We start from the raw sequence: 21,456 nt of genomic DNA on the forward strand, positions 1-21,456 counted from the left end.
TTTACTCCATCTTTAGTTGTACTATGATTTCTGTCCTACATCTCTGATTTCTCTTTGTGAAATTTTAATGACCATTTGTGACATTCCCAACTACTCTAAACTAATTGTAAACTCTAGTTTTAAGTCTAGGAGTATATACAGACTCCTCTCGATTATCGTCCCTAACTCGGGTCCGAGAGGGAACGATAATCGTGGACTACGCGTAACGCTTCTGACCCCCGTGAATACGTTTTTTGCTCGAAGCTCGAGCCTCGGCAACTCGCCTTTATAGTATTCCGAACGTAGACAAGGACAAGCCAGTAAAAAACAGAGGGAAAGCTTCTTTTCCCACTCGACTCGGATGCGTGGCCCGCCTGCGACGCTCTCGCCGACCAATGGTTACATTATAGCCGACCACACAATCCGATTGTCTGTACCATTTCGGCCAATAATAAAAATACGTGTGAATGGAGGTGATCCAGCTACATTTTATTCGTCGACAGCTCTCTGGGCAGTCGCTGACGATTGAACGCTTCGACTAATCGTCGTACATCCCCCCGCTCCGTCCGTCGAGTCCATCGAGCGCATACATTGTTGCCCGGCGCGCGAGACAACGCTAATGCAACGATGAAACTTTTTTTATTTTCGATTCGTTGTTAATGAAACTTTTACTAGTATATTGGTGAGATTTTTCTGATTAAAATGACACCAAACATGACATAATTTGGATCATATTTACTCATGTAGAAACTGTTAATAGTTCATATTAGTTTATTATCGATTCTAATAAATCATAAGTAAATATGACCCAAATTGCGTCGTGTTTGGTATCATTTTAATCCGAAAAATCTCACCAATTTGATTATAAAAGTTTCATTAATAAAGAATCAAAAATAAAAAAGTTTTATCGTTGCATTAGTATTGTTTCATCGACACCCGAGAATGTAACCTTTTTGTGGGCTCACAACGTTCAGTCGTCGGTTCGTGAACGGGAAGCCGTCTCGGCGCGCTGCGGTAACAAAATATGCGGTTGCTGAGTTCCATGGCCTCCCCCCTCCCCGCCCCCCAGTGGTGGGGATGACGCCTGGACAATAATCGCATATCAACAGGGACTCAATAATCGCGAGGACTCTGTATCTCGAGGTACAATTTACCTGCAAATTCAAATGGAACAAGCTATAATTAATCTTACGGTTCTATTTTCGATTCTGTTCGTCGAGTTCCATATATCGCACGATTTCACAGAGGGTGATTTGTCATGGAGTAAGCAAATATCACGTACATTTGAACAATATGTATTTCAAGTACCAAATATTCGATACATCTTGTTCTTAACATTACGTCGAAAGAAACAAAAAAAAAAAAAAACGAAAGGTGTTGATTCTCATCCGGTCTTCGTATTATTGCTTCAGAACGGAAATTGTCGTCCGAGTGAGACTTTTACATCTCGATCTAATGAATCGGCTGCTCGAGGATAAATTGACGAGGGTTCGGTGCGCGCAAGTAGAATGACTAGCACTCAAGGATCGTTCGGGCGAGAATGCAGTATTCCACCTAAATGTTTATCGACTAGCTCGGGGGGTGGCAAGAGTAGCGTGAATCAATTCGTAGAAACAATACGCCGGAGCATGGTTTTAAAATTTTTGCAATCACGTACATCGATACACGTTAATTTTTTTCTTTTTACTCAATATTTATATCGTTCCTTTAATTCTAAAAGTTACGGACGCTAATCGTTTCTTACTTCGTTTAATAATGCAAATACCACGATATATACACCTAAACAAAATTTACAGTATGAAGAATGACTGAGCACATTGATTTTAATATTCTCTTTCTCTCACACTCACACGCACTCTCACTCTCTCACTCTCTTTTTTCTCAACAACCGGACAGTAAAGTCGTATACAGACACGAGGAACGATGAAATAAAGAAACAAAGCAACACACGATCGTTAGATTCTAGTTGCAAAATTTGTTTATTTTGCTCTACGAATGCAGTCAGGAGTTCCGAGAGAACAGAATTCATCGATTCATTCTGTACACCATATTTTTTAGTGGTTCCGTGGAGGGGGTTACGGGTAGTGTGTCTGCCCGATGAACATATAGAGATCCCATGGATCGTTAAACCGGCCTGCGTTAAAATAAAAAAGAAATTTCGTTTTGTGCCTTCGTCGTGAAACATACGCAATCATACACAGACACATACACATACACACACGCATACGTTTAGTCGTTCAGAGCGGTGAAAAATGGTAATGGTACAACTACACCTGTGTCTTGTAAAAGAAAAAAAAAAAAACAGAATTAAAATGATAATAATGGAAAATATACGTTAAGAAATACTTGGCTGAGAAAGAAAAAGCGACGGAGCGCGCAGTCTCGCGATAAAACCCTTCACGATTGGATAAACCGTCCGTCGAAAAAGGTTATCGTTAAAAAGTATTCAATTAAGTCCGTACATTCTCTCCTACGCTTATATTGACGTATTACAATAAAATAGCCAATGAATTACAAGTAAGAATCGCTAATCGTTACCAAGCTATTGTTTGTTAGTACTCCTAATCCTCGGTACTTAAAAACGTCTTATTTCGGTATTCTAATAGTTTGAAGAGGACGACGAGTGTCCTTATACGCATATACCACCAACTTGGGACAGCTGTTTGTTTCGTAAGCCCCACGCGACTTCTCTTAATAGAAATTTTTACCGTCGCGTTTCCCCGCTTACAAAGCCTACAACTGCCTGGTACGAGTTCAAGAAAAAAAAAAAAAAAAAAAAAAAAAAAAAAAAAAAGAAAACAAAAACAAAAGAGTTGGATGTGTCATGGTGTTAGAGGAACGGTGTGTGCGCAGGCGACGCACGCTAATCCGTTTTACAAACGAAATTACAACGTAATCAACGTTTCTACCAACGATTCCGTGGACTGATGGTGTACGGTTCGATCGTGAAATAATAAATATAACAAGGCAGTGAATCTCAACGGCCACGCAACCGTGCGCCCAGGATCATTCCTCGCTAATAAATACGTAGAACAAAAGTTGTGTGTTGGTGTGTATATATATACAGGGTATCTCATAATTAACGGTACAAAGAGCAGATGATTCTGTATTAAAAGTGGGATAGAAAAAGAAGATGAATCGAAAACGCGTAAATACGATCTTTTGCGCGTAGCTTCGATTTCGAGAAAATTGTTTGTTTTTTTTTTTTTAAAGTATGCGGACTAGTGATGAAGTTCAAGAAAAAAAATTTAGAAACGTTTGAACTTCTTTGCATACACCTTACAATAAAAAACAGGTCTCGTTATGAATCTCCATTATTGGTATACATTATTTTTTATTAACGAGCTCAATCGTATTCAAAACTGATTTTCTCGAAAGAAGATACCATAGTATCCAAAAAAAATCTTATGATTACAATTTCCGACCTCGTTTTACATTCAAGATCATCCACTTTTCGACTTACATCCTCGCGAGACACTCTGTGTGTGTGTGTGTGTGTGTGTGTTTGTGTGTGCAATTACAAGCTGCCGTATCACACCCGGGGTGTATCGAATATCCATCTGAATCTCTAAAGTGACACATACGTTACAATTCGACACATTTGAATGTTGACTTGGAAACGCTGTATATTTTAACACTTTGCGGTTCGGTATCAAAATTCAAGTATATGTATTTACGTTCCCGATCTGACATATAATCCTCTTCGATTAACTGTAATCGCGTACAAAAGAAAAAAACGTTCCGAGCAAATCTCATACCCTATAAATCTGACTCGAAAGTCAGACCGTGTGTCCAACATATATGCTCGATTCACCGCGAAATTCGATTAAAAAAAAAATGGAATCAAACCACAAAGAGTTAAAAACGTTCTCTAAAACAATAAGAACCTTAACCACGCTGTTATATTTGTAATTAAGCGGACAAAGAAACGCTACATAGGTTCGTTGACATTGAGCAACAATATACGCGAAAGAGAACCGAGCGACGCGAACCGACGATGTGCAGTCCAGACCCCCATTCCGACTATCGACGCAAGAAGAAGAATGGAATGATATGGGGGGGGATGATGATGATGATTGGTAGATGATGCCATGAAAGTCAGCCGAGAATGGTAGTCTGACGCGCACACCGTCGTTCGGTGCTCGATAAAAGGGAGGGGGGGAGGAGGAGGGCTTAACATTTTTATCGTAGATGATGGCAGTCGATTCGCGTCTGCGCGCGAGCGATTAGGACTTACGAAAATACACGTGTTTGTTATACGAAAGAATCTATTTAAGAAAATTCATTATGGCAATATATATCGGCAGTTTACGATCGTTCAGACCTCTCGAGGTCTTTTCAACGAAATTGTGCTCGTTAATATAAGGGGATCATCGATAAAAGAAACGCACTCCCCCCCCCCAGTGAAGTTTCAATAAGAGATTGGCTCGCAATCTTTGTTATTTTGAGCGTTTCGAGAGGAAGGGGGACGGCGCGTTTCTGTTATCGATGCGTTTCAGTGAACTTGTAACCGTTACTTATTAAAAAATCCACGATGTCGATTGATAGTCGTTTTTTATGCACCGAACTTAATTGGTGTACATCGAAATGGAATCGATACGAATCGGTTTACTTGGTCTTAACAGCTATGATCCCTTACGATCGGTTTTTACGTCATTGACAAGGAATCAAGTAGTACAAAGTTTCCCGACTACCGGTACGTGAATAGAACATACGTATGTGGTTCTCATACACACGTTTCACATTTCATTTCTTATGACCGTCCGTGGTGACGGTTCGAAGGGCTTGAATCTGTGCAACGTCAAAAGTGATCGAGCATTAAAAAATGATTTTTCTTTCTTTTTTTTTTTTTTTCGTCGTCGTCGTCGTTGTCGTGGGCACCATATATAAATAAATGCGAGGTCTGTCGGTAATGTCCTGTAAAATATGCGTTCGATTTTTCGAGTTTCATAATTATAATCGTTACCGGGACTATACATGTACTTATAGATAACGAGGTCCTAAGAACACGCTGACGTCGCACATAGTTCATAATCTCGTTTAATGCTCCTCTCTTTGCGGATCGTTGAATTTCCCTAGCATTAAAGTCGCCGGCAAAGTACGATCGGTGTGAACAAGCAATAAGAAGAAAAGAAGTACAATATGGAAACTTTGATTCGCTTACAGTCTATTACTGTCTACAGTCTTCTCTTCACAGTGACTTGAATCCGACAGGATGCATAATTTCGATATAAAAAAAAAAAAAAATTAAAAAAAAAAAACAAATAGATATTAATACGGTACAGCCTGCCAAAGGAAATTACTATACGTGAATAATAATGAAATCGTTTTAAGTTCCCTATGTCTATTAATATCGTTAAATCACAGTCAATTTTGCAGGAATGGATAATAAATAAATAGACGAGTCTTTGTCAAATCCGGAGAATAATTTACGAATCCTAAGAAACACTGATCGTCGCGTAACAGACTTTAACATTAGATCGCAGGAATAAAAATGAATCGAGTACCAAAGTCAATGTTCCGTATTACGTTACATACTAATAGTGTAACGCGTGTACTCGCGTTATCGTATTAGTTGCGTTTTCTTTTTCACAGAGACATGTAAACGACTTAATATCGACGATTATTAATAACGAATAATGTCGTAAGAGAAAATAGGAATATGATGTATGAAACATCGAGTAAGTCACGTCTGCGGCCTTTAGGACGCGAATAAGTAATGTTCAACATGGTCGAAAGAAGTTCAATGTAAAACCACAGCCTATTCGGCGTCAGACCTATGATTCGAAGGTCACTGTGTGTTTATATCCATTTACAAGAATTAAGTACACAAGAGTATGCAAAAATTATATAGTGTATAAGTCTAAAGCCAGCGACTGTTCGAGGCATTACCAATTCAGTCTTAAAAAATCATATAATAGTCTCAAAATCTCCTGTTCATTCCAAGAAACTAAAAATTATCGATCAGATCGTTCAACGCTGTACGTACAACCGCGTTAGAAAAAACGTTTAAAAAAGTGACGAATTAATTCATTTGGCACAAAGTACATACATTCGGTATTTTAGCATACTCCAACTGTGATGAATTTCCTATCCTATGAGTTTTTTCATACCGTAACATTCCGTTTAGGCAATATAAAATAAGATCTTAATACGCATTGTAAACTTGTAATAGAAAAAGAATGAATGAAAAAATACTAGTAAACAAACGGTACAGCGAATGACACGTTCGATTATCTTCAGTCAATTCATAATATAAATGCATATTGTCGACTATAAAAAATGTACTCGATACAAACAAACTAAAAAAAACAAAGGAGGGTAAACTGAAAAAAGACAGTCCGTACTACAAGAGATAAGTTAAGCGACTTAAAATACAAAACAAAAGTTTCACGATCATTTCTCTAGTGAGCACAATCAACAATCAAGTTATTAGATCTAAAAGATAATCGAATCTGAAACACGCTGCGGATGTCATATATCATCGTTTCCCTTCACATTCTTTTAAGAAATAGAAATCCTATGAGCTGCATCTTAAATTAAACGTATTACTTCTTTAACGTCGTACAATTTATGTAGGGTGTAGGGAGCCAACTTTTCCAGTTTATACCTGCGGATAAGTATTGTGGGTTGGGGTTATGTATGAAGGACTTCTTAAAATGTATAAAGAACAAGATTAAGACGTCGCAGCTACAACTACGGGCGGAACAACATCAGGTTCACCGGCACCGTCGGCTACTGCAGAATCAACGACCTTTTTGACTTTTATAGATTCTGCATTAGCTTCTGAAGAACTCTCTGGTTCACCATTCTGTGCAGATGTGCTTTCGTTGGTTGATGAATTAACAGTTTCAGATGATGATCCTTCGTTTAGTCCGTTTCTATGTAATTTATCATCCGACACTTTCACATCTGTGTCTCCATTTTGTGTTGTACCATTTAATTTCTTCTTTTCGGGATCCACTGTACTTGTTTCTTTCACTTCGTCTGCTACAGTTTCTTCTTTCACTGGTTTCTCTTTCGACTCCTGTTTTGCTTCAGCACTGGCCTCATTCTTTTCGGTTTCTTTTACAGACACAGCTGCCTCCTGTGTTTCTTTTGTGTTTGAAATTTTATCATTGACAGATTCTGACTCCGTTTTTTCCGCCGGTTTTGCTTCCGTGGAACTTTTTACTTCGGTTTTCGTCTCTGCTTTGCTACCGGTAGCTTCTGCCGGTTCTGTTATCGTTGGTGCGGACACTTTCTCTACGTTCGTCAATGGAACATCGCCATTTTCTACAGGCTTTTCATCAGTTTTCGTAGATTCCTGTGTAGGTTTAACCAAGGGTTCCTCATTTTCTGATTTCTGGGTTTCTGTCGTACTAGGCTTGGGCACCTTCTCAGCCGACTCTTCCTTTGCTTCTTTTTCAGACTTGTTACTTTTAGGACATTCTTCAGTTTTCTCTTCTACATTCTTACTACTGTTCTTCTCTTGCAATACATTTTCATTAGGTTTTACATCTGGTACTGTACTATCTTCAGACTTTGTTTCTTTAATGATATTTTTGGATTCTTCAGTCTCATTCTCTTTCATAGAAACTTCTTCAGACTTTGATTTAGGCTCACTTGTAACATCCAACGGATCACTGACAGTGGGAGTCGTCTCTGCAGATGCAGATTCTACAACTTTTTCTGCTTTTTCGGCTGAATCCGTAGTTTTATCTACTTTTTCAGTTTCCATGGACTTATCCGCATCGTTCTTCGAAGGTGTTAATGTCAATTCAGTGTTATTGCTCGCGACAGGTACATTTTCAGAAACGTCTGCTTTTGTACTCACCTCAGACACTTGGGCTTCTATTTTCTCGGTTACTACAGTTTCCGCTACCTTTTCGGTGTTCGGTGTATCCTTTGCGTCGGTAATCATAGGTTCTTCCGCTTTCACATCTGATTTCTGAGTTTCCTTCGGTAATTGATCTTTTGCACTTTCCTTTGTTTCTGCTGGAACAGCTTCTTTCATTTCCACCTTCTCATCCTTCTTCTCGCTAACATCAGACATTTCAACATCTTCAGAAGTATCCATTGGTTCACTAATATCTTTCTTTGTATCCGTATCCTTCTTTACAGTTTCTTGCGTTTCGGTGGTTTCTAACTTTTGTCTCTTCGTAGATGTTTGAAACGTTAAGTCTAAGAAGGACTTGATAGTTGTAAAATCAACTTTTTCTTCATCGGTTAACGGAGCATTACCCTCACGCTGCACTATAATTGTTGATAAGCCCGATTCTTTAGCTGCTGTTGCTTCTGTTATAGTGAAAAATAACATACATATTAGTACATCTCTGTATGTTTTTTGAACATTCAAATATTACAAAGTAATTACCAACCTTTAACAACATCAGTAAGAAAAAGTACACTCGATGGCTCAGCTCCAATTTTATTTAATATTTTTTTGTAACTACTTGCTTCTTGTTTTGCCCCTACATCAGTATCAAAATAACCACTGAAATACTAAAATAATTACATATTATTATTTTATGTCACACTGTATGCACATACTATCAAAATATTTTGCAGATCTTTTATACACATAGTATTACATACAGTAAAGTATAAAGTACCTTAAGTAAATCACCATGTACAGAATGTCCAAACAGAAGTTTCTGTGCTTCAACACTACCACTTGAATAAACATAGACTTTTCTACCATCATTTGTCCACGATTCTAATGCTTTTGGCACATCTTCGTAAACACTACATAAATACGGAAATTATTATTTTGCACTTATTTATATAACTGCATATTATATTAATTGATTGTATATATATTAACAATATTCTTGTGTATGTAAAACTGAAGTGAGCCCTTATACAACATATTCACCTCGCAACATATGATCATGAGCACAATATACATATAATGTGTATATCATATGTTTGCACACAGTCATTTGTTTACTTTCAAATCATTGTTTTCAACGTATCATTGTACCTTGGTGTTAGTAAATATGTAGTATATAGAAATAAATTACAGAATATGTTAGTATACAATATATATTTGTAGTATACTTACAAATATATTGTTCAATGATTTTTTCACATATACAATATAGTATATATTAAGCATAAATATTTTTCAATAAATTCCATGACAAACTCACTGTGCTTTGATTATTCCAGTGTTAGTAGCTTCACGCCACATGTGTCCCTGAAATTGTTTCAGTGCACCAGTTTTGCGATCACCATCCATTTGCCACAAAATATTTTTCATAAGTGATTCTTTTTCTTCCTCTGCTTTAGCACCAGCAATAGGAACAAAACCATCAACTTTATCTTCTTCATCTTTTTTTGCCTAAAATAAAGGTAATTCCTTAATTTTCAATGAATTTATAAAAATTTACAATACCCTTTTCTTGTCCACAAAATCATCTACATAGAACTTGTTTAAATGCATTTCAGAATACATAATTCCCAATATTAATGTAATTTAAAACAATTTATAATAAATGTACTTATTCAAAGTAAAATAGAGGTTTTTAGTAGTCACAATTAAAAAGAACAATGTATTATATTTTGTTGTATAATTTCGTTTAACAAATATTTTTGAACATCATTTAATGTAAAACAGAAAATACTAACAAAAGATTAAAGTATTAAAAATTTGTTGAAGAATGTGAATAATAAATTAAGTCAAATAATTTAAAATCTAATTTGAAATATAAAATATTAATGTAATATAAAAGACTTATTTCACATACATACAAACTAGGGTGGTAAACTTTTGGGACAAAGAATAATCTCAGGTCAGTCTCTACCAGCTATGTAACCACCAGCTGCCTCTTTCCTGTCATGCTATTGGTTACATTCTAAGATTCAATATTAAAACCTATACAGCTGAATTTATTGCATTGTGCTGCATTATTAATAGAAAAAAAACATTCAAAAGCTATCTAAACAAGAATATAATGTGTACATGTACCATGTGTCTTTGTAAACAATCAATAACAGAACACTGGTAAATAGTATACAATTCTATGTATTACTTCCAAGAATGTTTTTATAATACCAAACAAAGAGAAAGACATTCTTTATAACATAAGGTCAACTATGTTTTACAAAAATATGTTCCTCAGCTATATTTTCAATATTTACCTGCTCCTTCAATTTTTCAAAATCCTGTTTGAATTCCTCATCCTCCCATTTCGTTTCAACATATTTTTTTAAATTCTCTCGTACATAAGGGAAAAGGGTATCCTGGAAACGAAGGCGAGCATAAATGTGGTAAATTCGTCGCGGATCGAATTAATCGCCCCCCCTCCCGCCCCGCCGGTGCGCCGTTATAATTTCCGTTATTTTGAAAAATCGTGCATCTTAAAGCGTTACAAAATGATGGCTCGCGCGACCGATATTTTGCGTGTCGGTGAGCAACCAATATTTTTATAAAACACACACGGTTTGTTTTTGCTGTAACATCCCAAAGAAAGATTACGATATTCCGCAAAAAAATAGAAACGAGTAAACATAATAGAAAATCTTAACGTCAAAAATCGAATCGGACCCGTTATAAATGTGTTTCTATACGAGCGAACGATAACTGTTACCTTCCATGAAACTCGCTGTCTCACGGACAGGGAACCAGAAACTGAACTGGATTTCAGCCGGCATAGTGCTCCGAGAGAGTCATACATTCAACACGCGCGAAAGTATCGTTCATGAATTTTCCCCGATAGGAAAAACAATAGGATATCGTTCAGCAGTCTCTTCGTGGGAAGATTTTCGCGGAGAAAATTCGAATCATCGGGTACTGTCAGAGAACTAGTTGAAAAACCGGTGAAATGCGAGAACCGTAGGGCGCGTTCTGCCTCACGGCCATGGCCTTTGTTACCTTCACGAAGCTTATGCTCGTTGTGGTGCCCTCGATGTCAACTAAGATCACCGTTTCCGAAAGCAAGGTTTCCTCTTGATCCTGAGTACGTTTTTCCCCGGCCATTTTCACGATTGACTCGCCTTCGACCGTAGGATAAATAACAGATATATCACCTCAGTACGTTCAAGCACGGTGTATATGTCGACGCGTTCTTGTTGAGAGCCGGCGAGTGAATTCGCTCGCTGTTCTGCGCCGGTGTGCGCGTGTGTGTGCGCAAACCTGCCTCTCCCTTCGTCACTACTTAAACCGAGTAACCAGGATCGTACTTATGTCGATTCGGTTTCAAACTACCCTATTAGAAGACGCACTATTATTTTATTAAATAAAAAGTATTGTGGGCTCAATTGCAGATATCTTCTGATAATATTCACGTCGCGTAAACCTGGAATATTGTTTGCGATATTTTGTTAGATATATTTATCGCGGAATATCTATCAAATAGTCGTTTTTGTTTTGTATAACAAATAATTACTAAAAGTGCAGACAGTGTACATTTATAATAAGTATAATAACGACAGATATCCTAAATATTATTGAGTTATTGGTTCCAGCAGCAGCGATGGTCCCGTTTCAATACTTTTTGCGAAATATGAAAACGACTGATGATAAAGAATTTTAGTATGAATTTTTTCTTGATGAATAGTTGTCTCTATGTTATATAATGTTGGGTGAAACAAAAATATATACTTAGAACTTTAATTTTACTGTTTTATGTTGCTAAAAATATTAAAAATGTTTTAATCATTGAGGGGCATTATGTACAATAGATGCAGCCCTGAAACCTGACGAAAAGGATGCAGTAGTGTTCGTGAATATGTATTCGCAGAAATGTGTGAGTATTGTATGCGTGTGAGTCGCTCGCTTCCTTCAGCCAATGAACAGGATTGGCTTGCGTCTGTGCGATCGCAGCACAACGTTATTCCTCCGCAAAAATTATTTAAAGGAATAATCGTGCAAGAAATGTAGACTTTCAAGAAACTTCACTTTGATAAGCTTTTAAAATTCGTATTCATACATTCGGACCTATTTTGCTTGTAAAAAAATTCATTGTTACAGCAAAATAGTAGAATGAATATTGACTTGCTCGAACGTTTTCCGATATTACTCCGCGCAAAAGTAGTCCCTCCATGTGTTATTTTTGTTGATTTTTCGAAAAATCGGACGGTCTTAACAGATTTGTAAAAGCGGGAATGATGGAAATAACAATTTTTATGTGATTTTTTAGAATTATCGGCTGTTTAGTAGCAAAAAGTTAGAAGTTATTGTATGCGTATTCGCGAGTACAAGGTAGGAATACACAGCTGGTAAATACGACCACCTGATTTTTGCGAAACAGCGCCGCGTCGCATGCTGAGGCGCAACCATTTAAATTTTGACATTTGTTCCGGCTGCACGTGTACGCTGATGCTACCTACCCTACGTATGAAAGTCACGCGCAAACAACACTGTTAGCAACTGACCATAAGTTATTTCTTTATTTCGGTGAGGCAATGCAACTGAATTAAGATAGCATTAAATTTCTTAAATCATTTAAATATTTCTAATATAATGATAAGGATATTGACATTAATAAAAAATAGAATATATTAAAAGTACAGTATATTAAATTATAGTACTTATAAATGTTATGTTATTTCTTATTTAAGGAAAAAGTATAAATACTAAATTAAAACATGTAAGTACTATTTTTTTATTACAAACTTTCTTTAACACTTTGTATGTAACAGTTACAGTTAGTTACAAAATATTTTGCACATGATACAATACGTGTATACATATTTAATAAATTATATAATTTTCTACTGTATAATACTCATAGTCTAATCTATTGAAAGCATGTTGTGAACATATTTTATTTAATTGATGTATTTTAGATCTTCAAGTACAGTTCATGTTATTTAATATTGAAATACTTGCAAAAAAAAAACAATGTTTCAGTGAACATAAAAATAATATAAATGAAATGAAACTTTCTATTAGTAGGTATGAAAATACAGAAAAAGTATTGTCTTAAATATTGTATATGTGATATATTGTTTGTATATGTGAATTTTATTTAATTTAGCTACATATTTTTTATTCTTACAGGTACCATTATCAAAATGATACTAAGAAACATTCCACAAGACTAAGCATAGATTTAATAATTTATCCTTCATTTATAATGGTGCCTTGATTAATCGTGCTGTAATTTTGTGATTTATTTATAACTGTCTAATTTATTTTAAAATATGTCTACAATGGGTTACTTTATACACAAAACATATGATGCTTGAAATAATTTATTTAATTAACATTATTGATAACAAAGTTATTCTTTTCAGTTTTTAGGTTTGCAGAACTAAATCATTAATAAATATCATAGGAGTCTAAATAAATTTTCACATTTTTAATTTTGTTTTCCTGTTTCTCTAATAATTAGTTTCTTCTGGGTTTATAAATACTGTCACACATCTTTTGTAATCACATTAAAAACCATCTAAAGTATTACTTCTTTTTTGTAGCAGTAGACATATTTATGATGATTAATTTTCGGTTTTATCTTGTTTTTTCACAAAACTGTTCTTAAGGAGATTGTAATTTCATAAAATATTATAGTCATGAGTATTTTTACAAGTAATGCAACAAATATTTAATCATTTACTCTTGATTTAAAATCATGTAACTAAAGGAGTTTAAATAAATAACACAATAACCTTTTGTTTCTTCTGACAGTAATCACATAACGAGTATTTTGATACGAATTTGATAAATTATTGAAATATATTTTTACTGTAGAGCAATTTATAACTAGTAAGTAAAAATTGTATTTTAACAAAAAGACTGTATTAAAACCGACACAATCTTTTAAAGATGTACTACCTGTGTTTACTTACAGTAAAACAGGCTTTAATACTTTTGATAATACTTCATTAGATATTATAAACAAAAGCTTTATGATTGTACAAAAATTTATATATTACTGCCAAAATATTTACAATATTTAAAACTGAAAATATATTATTTAGTAATAGATGCTGATTAAATAATAGTAAAAAATAATAAGTAAGAAAAGTTATTAAGATTGCATAAATTGTAATTGTATTTATAATACTTGAAATATTATGACTAAACATTAAATGAGATAAGAAAATTATACACATAAAATTAATATAATAATTCGATTTTTTTAAATAAATATTTTAATATTTAACTAACTATGCTTCTTAATCAAGGTCCCATTATTCTTACAGATTGAATAACTCTGAATTCTATGTCTCTTTAGTTTTTGGTTTGCAATTTCTGTAATTTTTCCCCAAGATGTTTATTTAAATGAATTCTAATTTCCTGTTGATTGTTACATTTTTCACCACATTCAGGACAATCAGGATCTCCTTCCCCATGTTCGCGTTTTCGATGCTTAGATCGGCTGTTATAAGTGGAAAATGATTCACCGCAATCTGGACATTGATAAGGTTGTTCGCCTGTGTGCCTCCTGCGATGTAGATCTCTAGAATCTTTTCGTCTAAATCTCATATTGCAGTATTCACAAATAAACGGTTTCTTCCCAGTGTGTAACAGTACGTGATTGTATAAAGATTTTGTATCATTAAATCCCTTTTCACATTGTGCACACTTGTAGCGCCTTTCACCATTATGTTTACTTCTGATATGATTCACTAAAAGTTGTTTGACTCTATAAGTGGCATTGCATGTATCACACTGATAGAGTGGATCTACTCTACCTTCGTGTGCTCTTTCTTTATGTGCCTTTAAAGACATTTGGTGTTTAAATTTTTCATGACATTCTTGACATTCGTACCATGGCTTTTGTTTTGTTAGAATTGGATCCTGTTTATTTATTTTGTGAATATCTACCATGTGGTATTTCAGCATTCGATATGTTGGAAAATTTTCTAAGCAAATTGGACATCTAAATAATTGTGGTAATGTCACATTTTTATCATTTTTCCAGTGCTTTTCTAAATGCTCATTAAAATTTTGTTTCTTACTAAACGACTTACTACATATATTACAAGTATACCTATTATGAGAAAAATGAATTTTTCTATGAAGTCTTAATGCGTTTGTGGTTCTACATTTTTGACCACATACATCACATTGATAAGGTTTTTCACCTGTATGAATTCGATGATGTTCTTTTAATCTAGTCTTCAACTGAAATGATTTACCACATAGTTCACAAATGTGAGGTCTTGCACCTTTGTGAACAAAGATGTAATGTTCATATAACGAATTTTCTGCTCTAAAATCTTTTCCGCAAGTACTACAAATAAACTCATTCATATTCTCATTATGTCTCATTTCATGAAACTCTAATCTTTCTCTTCGCACAAAATGTTTAGGACATTGAGAGCAGTGGTATTGTCGAGGAGAGATTACTTTTGTCTCATTTCCATCCACCATTAAAGAAAGTGTAGAGTCTTCACAGTCAATGCACGTAACTACATCATTAATGGCATCTGGATCTAAATCAGAAATTAATTTTCCACAGAGATTACAGTTTATACAAGTTTTTTCTTCTTCAGTTGTTGCTATAGCTTTTTGTATAATATCGTCGGTGACATTGTGATCATTAGGATTAACTCGTATTTGTTTCACACCTGAATGATTGGAAATTTTTTGGTGGCTGTTCAATCTTGATCTTTTTCTAAAGAATTTTCCACAGCCTGTACATATATAACGTTGCAAACTTTTATGTGTATGAAAGTAATGATCCCATAATAAATGTTCACTGCTTGCTTCTTTATCACATACTATACATTCGTATTTGTATATTTTATCTAATTTGTGTCTTTCCATATGAAACTTATATTTCAAAAGAGAAAGGTAACGTGCTCCACATAATTTACATACATACTTCAAACAAGATTTATAAATATCACTTTCTTCCTGTGTTTCATCCTTTTCAAATTTTATATCTTGTAATTCAGATATATGTGTATCTTTCTCACTTTTAATATAATTTTCACTGTCTAAGCAATAAGTATTATTGCTTTCACGTTCAGTTTTTATTAATGTTTCTGTAGAATTGTGTTTACAGTTCAATATATTCTCATTAAATTCATCTGATACTTCCTCCAATTTCTGTAGTTTTGATAGACTATTAGAATCATCATAAAATTTAGCTTTCTCAGATTTGCTTTTTGTTTCATTTTTAATCATCATCTCTAAGTCTTCTTTAACACATAATCTATCAACATAGTTTGTATTTTCTTCTTGTTGTAATACAGGCAATGTAAGACTCACTTGATTAAAAATATTTTTAATATTTTCTGTGTCTGCTATTTTACTTTCATCTTTAGGATGTATATTATTCTTCTTGACACTGCTGAAGTTTATTACATTGTTGTGTACTTGTATACTTTTTTCCCTTAAAATATGATTCCTTTCAGAATCATTTATCATAGCTAATGCGATTTGAAAGGTATAATCACAGTTTGGTGGATTACTGACTAATAAAATCATTAAACCTACATTACAATTCGGACATGTGTATATAGCATCACTATGAATTTTTGAGAAGTCTGTAACTTCTCTAGATAAGTTGAAAAAAGTTTTTACTTGCGATACATTTTCTAATTTCTTAGAATGTTCTGCTACATCTTGAATGAATTTGTAGTAAAGGATAATTTTATCATAGCATGACAAACATACGTGCTTTGAACCATTATCATCTATAGATATCTGGAACAATTATTTAAAGTAATGTTAATTTAGAAAATTTTGTGTTTCTTATTATTAAAGACAATTTTTTGCAATTCTTACTACTCAAAAGAGTGAAAAATTTCAAATGTACTAAATTAACAATCTATTTTCTCAGAGTAAATTTATAAATTCCAGAATATTGTTAACATACTGAAATTGGTAAAACTTCTGCTATTTTATGCAGTAAATCAGCTGATTCTTCTAAAATATCTTTGCATTTTTCTTCCACAAGATTTATACCACATAAACGACATATTAATGAATCTTTTAATGTATCCATCACTGAATTTCTGTAAAATTAATCATTAATAATGATTTATAATTTATACGATAGAGGAACATATTATTTTTATTATTTTCTACATCAATACATAGTCAAGTAATTAGCTTTATTCACAATATGTTATACTTACACATAATTATAACGATTTGTTTAAGGTTATTCTATTTCTATATAAAGATAGTAACATCAGAGCTGGTAATAGAAACTATCTTTATTAATTAGATTATAATTTTCAAATATATATGACACATGAGTTATTTGAATTTTCTTGACGTGTTTTGTGATACATCCAGAATTTGGAAAACAATTCATTAACCTCAACTGTAAATAAGTTAGACAACACTACTAACACTTGCGAATTATCTGCAGTAGCATGTTTTATATATTTAATACACGTCTTTTTTTGTAAATTCTATGAATGATGTTTACTCAAACTCAAAACTTGCAGTTTTACATCTGAAGCTTCATTTTCGAGATATTAGCAGTTAAATTAAACGAACTCTAATCAGCTGAGCGATGGGCCATGCGTACGCACAGACACAATTCAAGTCACAGTCTGTGGCCCACAGAGGCCAGCATGAGGCCAATGACTTGGGTCGTTCGCTTCTTCACTGTGCTGTACGTATGTACATACCACCGACTAGGTATAGGATAGCCTATCATCTTATGGGACTTCGTGTCTCATGTTCTGAAATACCGATAGTGTAAAATGTCAGGGATTTTCTGCTGCCCTCTACGTTATGAGAACGGTGAATTTGTGAACTACGTTAAATCTAAGAAGGGACCATCCGTTTCATGTTTTATGACTGTCATATTTATCCCTTAACCTTAAACTGAAGCATCGGATATTTTTATTCCCGTCAAATCATATAGATACACACAATATGAATGGAATAACACTTCATTTGTGCTAATAATACCCAGCAATTCATGCTTTATCGGTAACGTCGGATATTGACACTAAAATGGTAACAGGGCTACGACAGCTACGTAGCCCTATGAACGTGGGACAGAAAAAAAGCATTGGATGATAGGTCTATTGTATACCTAGTCGGTGTACATACATGCCATTATTTATCCATCATCTGTGTGATTTGTGTTTATTGTGTAGCGGAAATGTAATGTTATTTTTACAAACCATAATTAATATTTAATAACTTTTTAATATTTACAATTTGTACAATGTCTGAACTCTTGGATTGTTACTAAAAGAATGTTATAAACAAAAACATTTTGTGGAAAAATTGAATATTTTAAATTGTCCGCGGAAATATGCAGCGAGCGCCATCTAGTTGCCAGTGATGTCTGCTAACCAGATTTCAAAATTGGCTCGATCGGCGCATAGCATCTACAGGCACCAATGGAATTTTCAGGGTTGTTTCACATGCATAGGTTTCAAGGCTATCTTCAGTAGTGTATTTTGTAAGCAATATCAAAGAAGCCTACAATAAAAGAGAATTATACACTACACAATGATCGTTTTGAATAAAATAGTTAATATCATATATTAAGGTCATATACTTTCATTCTGTACATTATTCTCGAATGTAATAAAATAATTACAAAGTATTCATGTGACACAGACACCGAAATGTTTTTAAAAGTTTTTATTTCTTTGTGCGCTTTTAACTTAAATTACGCCTGGGAGGTGTGTATAATTAAATTTATGTTACTGTTTTATCGTTTTATTAAGTTTTGATATGTTATGACTAATCTTTACAGGTACCAGCAAATTTTGCAAACACCGGCCACTCGAATAATTGGGCAGTATTAGTCGATACTTCACGTTTTTGGTTTAATTATCGTCATGTTGCAAATGTGTTATCTATCTATCGCAGTGTCAAGCGTTTAGGAATACCGGATTCGCAAATTATTTTGATGGTAGCAGATGATATGGCATGTAATCCAAGAAACCCTAGGCCGGCTACAGTGTTCAATAACGTCAAGCAACATATTAATGTCTATGGGGATGATGTAGAAGTTGATTATAGAGGCTACGAGGTCACTGTAGAAAATTTTGTTAGACTGTTAACTGGTAGATTGGCACCAGAAACACCAAGGTCAAAGAAGTTATTAACAGATGAGGGATCTAATATTTTGATTTATCTTACTGGCCATGGTGGAAATGGATTTTTGAAGTTCCAAGATTCAGAGGAGATTACTAGTCAGGAACTTGGAGATGCATTGGAGCAAATGTGGCAAAAAAGAAGATATCATGAAATCTTGTTTATTGTAGATACTTGCCAAGCAAGTTCAATGTATGAGAAGTTCTATTCTCCAAACATTTTAGCCGTTGGTTCTAGTTTAGTGGGAGAAGATTCACTTTCTGTGAGTAGTAATATTTGTATGGTTTCTAATTAAATGACAAGAAACACTGATCACTTCTTTGTTAATAGCATCACTTGGATCCTGCCATTGGTGTGTATATTATAGATCGATATACATACTATGCATTAGACTTTTTAGAAAATGTAGAGCCATCAAGCAGCAAAACCTTGGGAGAGTTTGTAAGTTTGTTGAAAGTAAGGTGTATATTCACGTGCTCTAAGACACAGTACTAATATTACTTTTCTTTCCTAGCTCAAAGTATGCCCAAGGTATTACTGTTTATCAACAGTAGGAGTAAGGAGAGATTTGTTTAGAAGAGATCCTGACAAAGTACCAGTCACAGATTTCTTTGGATCACTAAGACCTATAGAATTAACTACCAGTATAATGAATGTTTTACCTGTTAAATCAAACAAAGTAATAACAGAGAAAAAATATTCTTATGTTCAACAATTTCCAGATCTATCACAGTTTATCTAGTATTTAGAGAAATAAATACCAAAGTTGTAAAATAAAGTCATATTGTTTTTATTTTAAGAATGCTTAAATAAATAAATTAATACATGCTAGAAATGTTTTATATTAATAAAAGGAAAGATTTCTTGCCATGTTATGATGCATTTTTACAGTACTAATATGTTATGTTACTTAGAGCATCTACTTTAATTATGTGTAATAAGAAATTAATGAAAATGAAAATGACTAAAAATTATAGAATTATCAAAGTTGATTGTCTTTTTAAGTGCTGTTGATATAACAGATAACAGAATTCCATTACATTAATTTCATATATGGTACCGGTACTAGCAATACTACTTCTAACAAAAATTAACGAAATGATATATAAAACATTCAAATTTTGTTTGAATTTTTAGCAACTCAATGTTGTATATCAAAGTGTCTTTAAATAGTATGTTTGATTATTAAGCCCATAATATATGTAATAGTAGTTCGCCTTGTGGATTTAAATATTTCCGAAAAAAGTGCTTGTTCTGAATATACGTTATTTAATTATTATTTTTGTGGTTATGCAAATTCACGGAATTGTGTGATTTGTTTACAAAATATTCCTTTCCAGTTATTGCTACCAGTACATAAGAGTTCACGACTTAGTATATTAAATTAGTAGGAACTTGACCTTGTTCTAGATATGCGAAAATGGTCATGATCACTGTCATGATTTCTGGAATTATCTCGAGTCGTTGAGAAATTGCCGAGGTCTATATTCCAGGAATGAAAAAATTCGGTTCGCCGCAGTGTCAGCGATGTAAATATTAAACATTTCTCCGTATCGTGATGCGTTAATGTATGTTATTACATTATATGTGCCTATCAATGTGATAAAGTCGAAAAATCTGCGAAATTATTTCATAGAGTAGTAGTAGTAGATGACGCATATATAAGTATGATGTCAGTCACAATAGAAGACAGTTAGTAAAACGCAACTGATACCTCTGTGCCAGAATTGCAATCGATTTGTCTGTCCGTAATCAAGCGTCGAACTAGTTGAGGACTATTTTGTGATTTTTATATCATCAGTATATCATCAAAAGTAAGTATTTGTTACAGAAACATATCAAAGATCATAACAATTTTCTTCACTGAAAACCACATGATTTTTCTATACAATTTTATTGAAAACTATTAACCGTGTCAACTAATTTCTTTGGAACATTATGGTTTTAAGGTGTACTTACTGAAAATATCCCATTGATATCGATATAAATTTTTTTAATTAAGAGATTACATAAAGACTGTAATAAGTAGTTTAGAATATTTGCATTACCATATTGATCCCTAAAAAAAACTTACTCTAGACAAAAAAAATTAATAAACTGTGCTATTATATTTCGCTCGTCACTTATAGAATACGTATAAAAAGGTATTCCTTCACAGTAAACATAAATTTCTGATGAAGAGATTTTATTCAATATTCCTTGGAAATCATTACTTGATCACAGCATGTACATCAGAAATCTAAGTAATGTAATTTCCCTTAAAAAATATTGATATTTCTTTAATATTGACTTTAAAATCGCAGGAATATTAATCTTCTAATTATGAAAATTTCTTTTTTTAAACTAAAGAACTTTTTTGATTTGACAAGCTTGCCAATCGCGTCTATGTATCGTTTCAGATGCGTTTTTTGGCTCTCTTGATCACAATATTTGGGCTGTGCGTCTTGTCACATGCATATACGCTTAACAGGGTGATGGAGAAATACGTGGATGTTCATGAAATTGATACAAACACGTTG

At 33.7% G+C, this 21,456-nt stretch overlaps 3 protein-coding genes across 3 annotated transcripts; 1 reads left to right on the top strand and 2 right to left on the bottom strand.

Annotated features, from left to right (window-relative positions):
* Positions 1-6,309: 6,309 nt before the first annotated feature.
* On the bottom strand, positions 6,310-11,107 carry LOC107194738 (enolase-phosphatase E1). Its single transcript, XM_015584413.1, has 6 exons — positions 10,838-11,107; positions 10,105-10,206; positions 9,114-9,304; positions 8,574-8,706; positions 8,340-8,463; positions 6,310-8,256 (listed from the first exon to the last, which is right to left on the bottom strand). Exons 1-6 carry the CDS (start codon positions 10,940-10,942, stop codon positions 6,656-6,658), a joined length of 2,256 nt encoding a protein of 751 aa, XP_015439899.1. The 5' UTR covers positions 10,943-11,107; the 3' UTR covers positions 6,310-6,655.
* Positions 11,108-14,103: 2,996 nt separating this feature from the next.
* On the bottom strand, positions 14,104-16,868 carry LOC107194619 (zinc finger protein 665-like). Its single transcript, XM_015584264.1, has 2 exons — positions 16,740-16,868; positions 14,104-16,567 (listed from the first exon to the last, which is right to left on the bottom strand). Exons 1-2 carry the CDS (start codon positions 16,866-16,868, stop codon positions 14,141-14,143), a joined length of 2,556 nt encoding a protein of 851 aa, XP_015439750.1. The 3' UTR covers positions 14,104-14,140.
* A 1,399-nt stretch (positions 16,869-18,267) lies between these two features.
* On the top strand, positions 18,268-19,679 carry LOC107194620 (putative GPI-anchor transamidase). The gene is made up of 4 exons (XM_015584266.1): positions 18,268-18,519; positions 18,594-19,199; positions 19,268-19,378; positions 19,452-19,679. The coding sequence occupies exons 1-4, from the start codon at positions 18,463-18,465 to the stop codon at positions 19,677-19,679; spliced, it is 1,002 nt and encodes a 333-aa protein (XP_015439752.1). The 5' UTR covers positions 18,268-18,462.
* The last annotated feature ends 1,777 nt before the right edge of the window (positions 19,680-21,456 follow it).

This window comes from Dufourea novaeangliae, unplaced genomic scaffold, assembly GCF_001272555.1.
Source record: "Dufourea novaeangliae isolate 0120121106 unplaced genomic scaffold, ASM127255v1 scaffold8, whole genome shotgun sequence".
Taxonomy (NCBI): domain Eukaryota; kingdom Metazoa; phylum Arthropoda; class Insecta; order Hymenoptera; family Halictidae; genus Dufourea; species Dufourea novaeangliae.